This window comes from Myotis lucifugus, unplaced genomic scaffold, assembly GCF_000147115.1.
Source record: "Myotis lucifugus unplaced genomic scaffold, Myoluc2.0 scaffold_821, whole genome shotgun sequence".
In the NCBI taxonomy this organism is placed as follows: Eukaryota; Metazoa; Chordata; class Mammalia; order Chiroptera; family Vespertilionidae; genus Myotis; species Myotis lucifugus.
Genome location: NW_005871869.1, coordinates 1 through 11,402, shown reverse-complemented (window position 1 = coordinate 11,402; position 11,402 = coordinate 1). Strand labels below are relative to the sequence as shown.

Here is an 11,402-nt window from a genome sequence, read left to right as displayed (position 1 = left end):
CACACAAAGAATTGAAGTCCTTTATTAAACAGGTTTGTAACATTTCGTAGCAGCTCCTTGCAGCCTCATTGAGGGGATCCTGTCTCTCTGGGGAGGAGCTGGGAGGCAAGGAGAAGAGAGTGCCTGGGAGACTACTGGCTAAGCCGTCTGTCTCAAACAGAGCCGTTGCGGATGGACGCTTAGAGCTGTTGAAACGTCCCTGCAGCGTCTCCCAGCGTAGAGTTCCAGCTGGCCCAGCCCAGGCCTCCCTAAAAGGAACAAAACCCCAGTGTAGCCCACCAGCATGAAGGCGTTTAAATAGTTCTATGCAATTTAATACTCAGTTTGTAATACTGGAAGAGGCAATTTTTGGCCAGCCATCTTTTATAGCAAACTAAATCCTTTTTTTTTTAGAGATGCAAAAATCATCTTAAAGGAATAGGCCCCTTTAAAAACACACACACACACACACACACACACACACACACACAAGTTCTGTTTCTAAGCAAGAATCCTCAACAGCAAGAATTTTTATTTTCTTGAAAGCAGTTACACATATTTCAGAAAGTGAATTTTATCAGAATCAAAATTCAAATGAAGCAGTTTCTGAGCCTTGAACTTGATTGTTTCCTGAGTGTCCCACCACTTACATACAAGTGTCTTCGAAGCTATAACTGGACCTGACACTACTTTGGGCAAAAACCAGCTTTATGAATTGACCACATACAGTCCTGCGGGTCTGCCCGGTTCATTCTCTCAGCCAGCTGAGGAAAACTAGAGAAGAATACCATTCATCCTTGTCAAGGTCAAATGTGAAAGAGAAGTTTATTTAATGTAGAGATAAATGAAGGTCAGCTGTTTTCAGCTTCTTAGTTTGACCATGAAAATGTTTATAGAATTATGTGTAGTTGTACCGTACGATTTATTTTCTTCATTTATTTATTTACGGTCTTATTTATGTTCTGTTTAATATATAGTTCGGTTCTGGCCATTTTAAATGTTTGACATAGAAGAAGCTATATTGGAATATTTACAGCTTTATAAATCACCAGATCAGCTGTTAACTTTTTGCAATACAGAAAGTTTCATACGAGTATAAGAGAATAAAATCTGTCTCCGGCTGGTAGTTAGCATTTGTGACCAAGAAGCTTTCGGTTTTATTTTACAAAATTTGCTTATTTCTAACACAAGAGATAAACTTATTTTAATATAATCCTTTTCCACACTTTAAAAAATCAGCCATAGTGTTATGCATTTATAGGAAGCTTTTAACAATCCTGTCATATTTGTACTAACCCAAATGATTCACAGTGACACATTTTAATAACTTGATCACAAAACCATATGGACAATATGAATTTTAATATTATAAATGCTATTTTTTAAAGGTAGAACTTATTCTGCACAGGGTAAAAAGAATGTAATATTTAGTTCTCAAGTTTGAATTATCAACATGTTACTACAGTTTTGTATATCAGAATCTAAGTGTTACAGGTACAAAAGCATACTGCTAGCCAAATGAACAAAGTTTAGCTGAATCTCTGTCGCATGCAAATCAAAAAAATTTAAAATCTTTTTTTTTTTTGCTATTACTTTATATTGTATTAAATATCAAAAGCTCAGGACTGAACTAAATATTTAATCAGGTTAAATTCTGAATATGTTTCTGTTTTAATTTGTCTTGTTTGTAAAAGTGTGCAAATATATCACATAGATTAACTGGTTTCTGCACTTTTCATGTGTTTGTGGGTGGAAAATATTCAGTGGTTTTTGTTTTGTTTTTGTTTTTGTTTTTTCAACAAAGATACATATTCCCTAAGACTTCATTTGTGTCGTTTGTTGCTCAGGTAATTTCCCTGATTGGCTCAAACACAAGAATTGACTTGATCTGTGTACAGAACAAATATAAAATCTTTCATGAAGAATCCCCCAGGCCATCAGTTTGTTGTGAATACTTCTTGGTTGGACGATATGCATTGCAGATTTGAAAAAAAAAAAAAAGGCAGAATATTTTCATTGTGCAAGTAAAACAAGGGCTCCATATGAGCTCTGCCCACACACCCAGACCGGGCTGGCCTGCAGCGCCCCCTGCAGGGGGTGGGCGAGTGTTCACCATCTGCTGCAGAGCACAGGGTCCAGATGCAAAAGCAGGCTTGTGGGTGGGTTTCAGTGACCCTTCCAACACACAAGTCTGCCCTCCTCTGACCTGGCCTGGGGCGGAGGCATAAGTGAGTGGCCAGAACCCCTGAGGTCTCTGGTTAAAGACACGATGTGTCCACGTCTCTCACCTCTCCAGCTTTCAAAGAACAGCCATTTTTTTAAATTTAATCAGATGTCACACATTTTAAATAAATATGCCGTGAGCCTGTTTCTGTAGAGTAGGTCATCTCAAACACTGGAGAGAAGGGCTTGATGAACAGTAACATCTCCCACTGCCAGAATGACCCGTCTCTATGAGTAACACCTTCAGGGGCGTAAGCGCGGGTAGAATGTTTCATTTGCCAGTTCTGTGCAGTCACTGGGTCTATTTCAAAATTGAGGAAACTCCTCCGCAGAAACGAGCATGATTACTATTAAGTCTTGATTGGTTTTGGCCTCAGAGTAGAAGACAAAAGTGGTTTACCGCCTGGGAAAGAAATCACAGTTCAAGGAGCCAGTCACCCCTGGGGAAAATGCATGTTAGAAAGTTGCTAGCGTGGTGCCTGGGTGACCAGGCAGCAGGGAATCCTACCCGGTCCCGGGCTCAGCAAGCGTCCCCCGCGCAGTGGCCGCCCGGATCCTCGGGCTTAGACTGTCAGCCGAGTGTTTTTCATCTCCAGGGGGTGACGGAGATTCTGCGTGTCTGCCGCCGGGTGCTGGCCCGCCGCCAGCGGAGCCTGGGTGCAGCAGGCGGCCCAGGTCACCAGGCACCCCCCGAGGAGGAGAGAGAACCCAGCGAACCAGCCCAGGAAGAGGGCTTCCCCGAACTCCCACCTGGGCACCACCTCCGGGAGGGTCTCGTCCCAGAACTCCTGCACGGTCACATGGGCGACCCAGGAGACCGGCACCAGGACCCCGACGCCCGCCGTCCAGAACAGGACCCCTCCCAGGATCAGCAGCCGCTTCTTCCACTTGCGCTGTCTCTCTCCGACTCTCAGGCAGTCCAGCCCAGACCCCGAGACCAGCAGGCCCAGGAGCCCCAGCCCGTGGGACAGGAACATGAGGATCCTGGAGACGCGGAGCTCCACGGGCAGGGCCAGGAAGGAGTCGAAGTCCTTGCATTGCCTCCCCACCTCTTCCTGGACGACGCAGACTTGCCACAGGCCCTGGGTCCAGGTCTCCATTTCGTTCAGGTCCAGGTTCAGGTTCTTCCAGTGCGGCAGGTAGTTGGTGAGACAGGCTAAAACCCACCCCAGCAAAGATAACAACATTCCAGCTAATTGGGCCACAGTTCTAAATACAAAAGCCATTACTATGAAGTCCCGTGAGCTTTCGCCCAGCTCACTGCTGCCTCTGGGTTGCTGTGAAAAGTGTGACGGACTTCGGTTATCACCTGCAGAGCTCAGAAATCTTTTTTCATTGTGTGTATAAGAGGATTCTTGCCAGAGTGGCTATTGTTTGATTCCATGCTGAATGGGTTTCAGGAAAGGAAAGGGAACTAATTCTGCAAACCAGTCATGTCAAGGAGTGGCCAAGATCAATTTTCTAGTAAGCAGTTTGTCCCTGAAATAACACGAAGCAGTAAGAACCTCCTTTCATTGTTAACGTCTCAATGGCTTTCGTCCGATTCCCAACCTCCCTTGCAAGTCAAAGCACAGAGAAGTCTGAATGCAAAACATGTAATTGACAGTTCGGGTTCAGCTCCTGCCGCTTTCTCTCTGGCTAATCGCACCTGCCGGGCCTCCACCCGTGACGGCTCTCACATTTCAGGACATGTGTTGTGGTAACACCGAGTGTTATTAAAAAAAAAAAAAAAAAGTTCAAGAAAAGTATTTCTTAACCAAATAAATCCATCTCCTCAGAAATCTCTCTAGTTCGTAAATCAGGCCTACTTTTTAAAAATTCCTTAGGCTACATATACCGCATAACATCTGAAACGATACTAAACACGCTCTCAAGTCTGATTACCCACAGTCCCCTCTGTCAGAGCATGCCCAGGTGCACCAACACTCGCTTCTTCTTGGCTGCCATGTGCTCTCCACGCTGTGGCAGAGGGAGGCAACGGAACTTGTAGATTAGCACCAACATCTCTTGCTGCAGCACTAAAGTATAAAGCTTGTAATTTTGCTTGTCTGTTTTGTTGTGGTTAATCCTCACCTGGGGATATTTTTCCATTGATTTTCAGAGAGAGAGAGAAACATCCATGTGAGAGAGACACATCGATTGGTTGCCTCCCACATGCCCTCTCCCCCGACCACCCGACGGGGGCTGGGGATCGAGCCTGCAACCGAGGTACCTGCCCTTGGCCAGAATCGAACCCGTGACCCTTCAGTCTGCGGGCCGACACTCTATCTACTGAGCCAAACCGGCTAGGGCTAAAGCTTGTAATTTTTAATTGAACAAAGGAAAGTTTTTCTCAGGGCAAGTGAACTGTCACTATCTCAATATCAAGCAAAGGTTTTTCATTGTTTACCTTTTTAATATGAAGCTTCTGAGGGATGAGACGAGAGAGGAAATTGGCCAGTATTTAGGATCGGACAGCATCGTGATGTAAAAACCTTTCAGCCTCATAAACCCTGTCACTCACACCCGTTGCCTTGTCATTTCCTAAACACAAACCACCTCTGATCAGAGAACAAAGTCACTGTTGTAGAAATTACACTACGGAATGAGTTTAACCTGTGGCTTTGCCCATGTAGAGTCTCAGTTTGTTAGTTTTTCTCTTTAGGAAACAAAGTAATTATTATTTCCAGTTACCAACAAAAACGATTCTAATGTAAAATAAACACATTAAAACTTAATACGGACCATGTTGGACAACCACCACCAGTTTTATTTAAATAACCAGATCAATTACATTTTTTCTTGCTCAGACCTATGTAATGCTTAACATAGTAATTTTCTTGTAGATATGAGGCTGCCTCTTCTCCAGATTTTTGGGGGGAGGGGGAGATCTAGGATAAAAAAGTAATTATTTTATGAGAAAAAGTGAGCAGCACAGATTTAGTTACGTAACAAAGACCCCTTTTCCCGTGCGGACCTACAGCACCGTTGGTGCGGAAAAGAGGGCTCCCTGGTCTTGTCCAAGTCACACTTTCGGAGCCGCAGTCCCATTTTCCAGGCATGGACACTGTGCCTGCGTGTCTGCCGCTGCGTAGCGGCCCGCAGCCAGCGGAGCCTGGGTGCAGCAGGCGGCCCAGGTTACCAGGCAGCCCCCGAGGAGGAGAGAAAATCCAGCGAACCAGCCCAGGAAGAGGGCTTCCCCGAACTCCCACCTGGGCACCACCTCCGGGAGGGTCTCGTCCCAGAACTCCTGCACGGTCACATGGGCGACCCAGGAGACCGGCACCAGGACCCCGACGCCCGCCGTCCAGAACAGGACCCCTCCCAGGATCAGCAGCCGCTTCTTCCGCTCTCGCTGTCTCTCTCCGACTCTCAGGCAGTCCAGCCCAGACCCCGAGACCAGCAGGCCCAGGAGTCCCAGCCCATGGGACAGGAACATGAGGATCCTGGAGACGCGGAGCTCCACGGGCAGGGCCAGGAAGGAGTCGAAGTCCTTGCATTGCCTCCCCACCTCGTCCCGGACGACGCAGGCCTGCCACAGGCCCAGGGTCCAGTTCTCCATCTCGTTCAGCTCCAGGTTCAGGTTCTTCCAGTGCGGCAGGTAAGTTGTGATCATGGATAAAACCCACCCCAGCACGGACAGTACAAGTCCAAGGAATTGCATGACCACTCTCAAGACTAACGCCATCGCAGCCAAGCTCGCGCCTTCCGCCGCCCCTATAGGAGCCGCTGTCTGTGGGGACGGCGTGTGCCGGTTGGCCTCGGGGCGATGCTGTCTGGGATATAAGCTCGGGGCATTGCTGCCTGGTCATTCGCTCCTTGGCCACTCTGAAGTGCGTGTTTGTTCTTGAATATAGTGTTTCATGTAAAGGATGAGGGGCTCTGCGAGAACTGCGCGTTAGGCCTTCTGATAAGGAGCTGACCTGCCGGTAAAACTATACCCCCAATGCGCGACGGTACGAAGGCTGAGGATGAACAAAGGGGCCTCTGTGACCCTCACCCTAAAGGACAACAGAAATCTTTGTGCTTCAATATGGATTAATTAGATTTTAAGTGGTGATAAAAGGCCAGCTCTCTGGGTAACAGGACTTCATTGTGGCAGCTGAACCTGAGATTTCAGGATGCAGAACAAGCCCCTGCAAGGAAAGGCAGGCTCTCCCTATAATCTCCACTCTGCAAGGACCTCCTCAACCTACACAGCGCCTGGCCCCCGCTCTGGAGTGTCCCGGGAACTCAGGACTTGGCAGGAGCGGCGCCCTCAGATTCCTTTGAAAGGTGGACGCGGGTTCACTGGGTTAGTTAAAATGGCACGACGGAGGCGGGTGCCCAGAGGTGCCCAGTGAGGAAGGGAGCGTCCGGGAGTCCTGGATGTCCCTGGGCGATGCCCCGGTCCTCGTTAGGGACTTGGGGTACAGCGTGGTTTTTACTCTCCCAGAGGTGTTTCCTGCCCAGAGCTGAGCTGTCTGTTCTGCCACTTCGGAGACAAAGCCGCCCGCATGAAGATCCAGCCGTTCAGGACACAAGACTCTGAAAACAAGGGCCACATGGCTGCCCTTTGAGGTTTCGTCTTGTTTGGTTTTTGCAGCCACACCTTGAGAGCACACCGCAGAGCTGGCCCCTCAGGCAGGACAGAGGCTGGGCCAGGTTCCCATGTCTGGGCCAGGTTCCCAGGGCGGCTGCAGGGCCCGGAGCATCCGGCACCCCCAGCCAGGAGGCGAGGTTGATGGGCCTGCCGAGACCTGCAGAGCCCCTGCCTGGGGCCCAGCCTCGGGGCAGATTCCCCTCGGCACTCGCCCGCTGGGGAGTCTAGTCGAGCATCTGAGATGATCTGTGTGACCTTGCTCAGGAGATCAGACAGACCCGCGTCCCCAAACTCAGCAGAAGGGCCGGGCTAGATGCCGGTGGCTGCTGCAGCATCCTCCCCCATCAAAGATGGCTTCTCTCCTAACTTGCACAGGTTTGCAGAATCCCCTAGGCCTTCCTGCTGGCCTCTTGGACCAAAATGAGAAATGGTTCCCGTTTGCACAGAGACCTGGGGTCCAGAAGGGCTAGAGCTCTGCCCAGGCCTCGGCACCAGGAGAGGGGATAGCGGAAGCAGAGCAGGCCGCGGGAGGCAGAAAGCTCCTGAGAGCGAGGCTAGCAGTTACGGGGAGCAACTCTTTTCTTGTGAATCCTCACCAGAGGATATTTTTTTCCTATTGATTTTTTTAGAAAGAATGAAAGGGAGGGGAAGAAACACAGAGAGAGGCACGTCGACTGTTTGCCTCCCGCACGTGCCCCAACCAGGGCGGGGTTTGAACCTGCAGCCGAGGTACGTGCCCTTGACCGGAATCAACCCACGACCCTTCAGTCTGCAGGCCAATGTTCTAACCACTGAGCCACCGGCTAGGGCTCGGGGAGATGACTTCATATCACATTGAAATGTTTCATTACAGATGGTCTGGGACAGGCTGCCTGTGAGCGGTGATCCCTCCATCCCAAAGGTGTGAAGGGTCGTGCCCACCTGTCCGGGCTCTCATAGAAGTAGTTCCCGCCGTGCTGGCCATTGGGCCCAAGTAACCTTAAGTGACCTCTAGACTCATTTTAAAAAAAATAGTCTTGAGTCTGTCCTCTGGCCAGGAGTGACTGCTGAGGACCTGAGGACACAGCCAGGACCAGCCTGGAGGCAGCCCTGCCCATGGGGCTCGCGTCCCGGGGGAAGAGGCCACCAGGAAACTAGGAAATAAGAGAATTCAAATCAATGGAAAAGGGGGGTGGGAGTGTCCCCAGGCAGAGGAAGCCCCAACCAGAGCCCCGAGGCTGAAGAGCAGGAAGCCCCCCAGCCCACACCCCCAACCGGGGCTCCCCTTCTCCGTGTCAGGTCACGGACTAGCTGCTTAGACCTGCGGTGGGGGCGGGGGAAGGGGAAGTTCAGCCACAAAACAAGTTCTACTCCCACCACCTGCTCAGCATAGAGGGCATTACCTCTGTCTCCGGAACTTTAACCTGAAAGATGAGGAACCTCTTCAACAGGCTCAAGCGGTCAGCAGGTCCCGTACTTTCTCAGGGACCGAAGGTTCGGGTGGCCCACCGTCCCCGTCGGCCCAGAGCCCCCCATCCTGAGAACCTCAGTCCAGGGCAGGGCTGCATGAATGTCCCAAATAAACTGTCCCCACGTTTAGTCACGGAAACTAGTACTCGAGTGTCTGTGTGCTGCTGACACGTCTGCAGTGTGGGCAACTCCGCAGGGACAGTTCGTCTCCGCTCCGTGGTGTGAGCTGAGGCTGAGTCCCCTGGATGACCTGGTCTCAGAGGTCGCCGGGTGTCACTGGGGCCAGACCCTCCGGCTCTCCGTAGGGGGATAGCAACGTTCTGGAAGGGCCCAGGACTGGGAATATATTTGTGGTCATTTTTGGAAAATTGTCACAAAAAGTAAATCAGATTGGCCTGTTCGTGAAGCCACCGGCCACACCTAGATGCCAGGAGAGGCCTGGCAAGCCGTGCCCAGGAAGATGGCCTTTTTCTCCTCCGTGTCCTGTGTTCATGCTCAACATTAAGCTCGGGTCACACCAACCGCTCTGGGTGATGCAGACTTTGACAGGTTTGGCACCAACTCCTGCCACTGCCGGTCTGTGCCGTTGCCCTCAGCTGCCCCTGCCCTTTCTGCCAGTCCAGGGCTGGCATCAGAGGAGGAAGTCCCCAGGTGGCTCCCGTGCCAGGTTCCTGCTCTGTGCTGGTGACCAGCCTGAGCCAAGGCCACAAAGATTCGTTCTCAGGCAGACCAGCCGCACCTAAGACGGTGTGGTCCATATTCTAATCGGATGGCGCTGGGTGGCTCTTTCAGGGGAAGGAGGCGGGCAAAGGTGTCTTAAAAGAGGTTGGTCCTTGAAAATGGTGAGGAAGCTGATGGTCTCAACAGCCGGTGCTTGGGGGGCAGGTCGGGGGAGCCCACAGAAAAGGAGGCTGCAGGGCTCAGCTACGTGCAGCTACATCGTTCAGATTTTAGAATGTGGATGACAAAGAGCCTTAGAAGGGTTGTCAGCGCGTGTGACATGGGCGTTTGTGCATTACTGGTGGCTCCAGTGATGAGCTCCTCTGTGTCATCTGAAATGCAAACGCCACACGGGCAGGTCACCTGGAGCCCACTGCAGCCCCACGAGCTGAGGGTGGCAGGTGCCCCTCTCCCCCCAGGGCAGGGCCTGCTCCAGCCCCACCTCTCAGCTGGTGGTCCTGCTGCCAGACGAGGAGACCAGGAAAAGGGATGGAAGGGGGGGGGGGAGGTGCAAGGTGTCTTTTGAGAGTGAGAGACAAGACACGCGCAAATCCCATGTTGTTAAAATTATCCTTAAAAACCCCCCAAGGCCCTGGAGATGAGTGCGCGTGTCTGTGAGTCTGGCTGGCGGCCTCCCCTGTCCTTGGGGTGAGCACAGGACAAAGTGGTTGGCGTGGCCCAGCCCCTTGTAGGAAAGATGTCCATGGGACCTTCAGACACTAGAACAGCCGTGGGCAAACTACGGCCCGTGGGCCGGATCCGGCCCGTTTGAAATGAGTAAAACTAAAAAAAAAAAAAGACCATACCCTTTTATGTAATGATGTTTACTTTGAATTTATATTAGTTCACACAAACACTCCATCCATGCTTTTGTTCCGGCCCTCCGGTCCAGTTTAAGAACCCATTGTGGCCCTCGAGTCAAAAAGTTTGCCCACCCCTGGGCTAGAAGCAGCCGTGAGAGAGGCAGGCCCTGAGGACAGTTAACCAAGGAACAAGCAAGTCACCTCCTCTCCAGCGAGCATGAAAAGCTACCCTTTCCCTACGGGGCTGTCCCCCTGGACCTTGGGACAAAGGCGGGGCTCCTCCTGCCAAGCACAACTGTTTTGATTAAAAGAACATGCACAGTTTATTCTGTTTTTCTTACGAGGTCTTGTCCTGCAACATGGTAGTTGTCACAATCAATACCATGAGCTCAGTAGTCAACCAGACACGCTGCCCTCACAGCCTCCATAGCTTGATGCCCGTGTCTCCTACGTGTCCAGCAAACAGTATCCGTAATAAATGGCTGAGAAGGGTCCATAGGCGATGGCGAGTGTGAATGTAGAATGCCCGTAGGTGATGGCGAGTGTGAATGTAGAGTGCCCATAGGTGATGGCGAGTGTGAATGTAGAATGTCTGTAGGTGATGGCGAGTGTGAATGTAGAGTGCCCGTAGGTGATGGCGAGTGTGAATGTAGAGTGCCCGTAGGTGATGGCGAGTGTGAATGCAGAGTGCCCGTAGGTGATGGCGAGTGTGAATGTAGAATGTCTGTAGGTGATGGCGAGTGTGAATGTAGAGTGTCCATAGGTGATGGCGAGTGTGAATGTAGAATGTCTGTAGGTGATGGCGAGTGTGAATGTAGAGTGCCCGTAGGTGATGGCGAGTGTGAATGTAGAGTGCCCGTAGGTGATGGCGAGTGTGAATGTAGAATGTCTGTAGGTGATGGCGAGTGTGAATGTAGAGTGCCCGTAGGTGATGGAGAGTGTGAATGCAGAGTGCCCGTAGGTGATGGCGAGTGTGAATGTAGAGTGCCCGTAGGTGATGGCGAGTGTGAATGCAGAGTGCCCGTAGGTGATGGCGAGTGTGAATGCAGAGTGCCCGTAGGTGATGGCGAGTGTGAATGCAGAGTGCCCGTAGGTGATGGCGAGTGTGAATGTAGAGTGCCTGTAGGTGATGGCGAGTGTGAATGCAGAGTGCCCACGCACGCAGAAGTGGGTTCCCATGGCCTTTGGTGGCCATCCTGGTGTGTGTGAGCCTGGCCAAGGAACCTCAAAGAATGAACTCAACCACCAAGAATCTCTCCAGTTGGCAAACAAGCATGTCCTGCCCCAGAAGATGGACAGGTTGTAGGCCTGGGGGAAGACAGGCCGCTGGTGCTTCCCCTGATGTTCTCGGGGTGCCAGAGACAGATGACCCCCCCATTTTCACTATATTGTCTAAACTTCCTACAAAGCATGTAGGATTCTCATGAGAAGAAACAGTAAATGTTATGAAAGAAGAGATAACTTGCTTTAGTCCGTTCTCCCCCAGAATGTCCGAACAAGACGCGCCAGGTCAGCGGGAGCCACTTTTCGGGAGCTGACTTCTCAGGTCCCCGCGCAGGAAGCCCTGGCCACGCGTCTCCGGGCACCTGCTGCGGTTTGCAGGGCAGCGGTTGTTGTATTTGCTGACATGTTTCCTTAGTCTCATGATGCTCCCCATTTTTTCCTTG

At 51.0% G+C, this 11,402-nt stretch overlaps 2 protein-coding genes across 2 annotated transcripts; both read right to left on the bottom strand.

Moving 5' to 3' along the window:
* Positions 1 to 2,390: 2,390 nt before the first annotated feature.
* On the bottom strand, positions 2,391 to 3,958 carry LOC102440260 (claudin-22). Its single transcript, XM_014448409.2, has one exon. The coding sequence runs from the start codon at positions 3,426 to 3,428 to the stop codon at positions 2,766 to 2,768; it is 663 nt and encodes a 220-aa protein (XP_014303895.1). The 5' UTR covers positions 3,429 to 3,958; the 3' UTR covers positions 2,391 to 2,765.
* Positions 3,959 to 4,934: 976 nt separating this feature from the next.
* Positions 4,935 to 5,869, bottom strand: CLDN24 (claudin 24). Its single transcript, XM_006106410.3, has one exon. It carries the CDS (start codon positions 5,867 to 5,869, stop codon positions 5,207 to 5,209), a length of 663 nt encoding a protein of 220 aa, XP_006106472.1. The 3' UTR covers positions 4,935 to 5,206.
* Between the last annotated feature and the right edge of the window lie 5,533 nt (positions 5,870 to 11,402).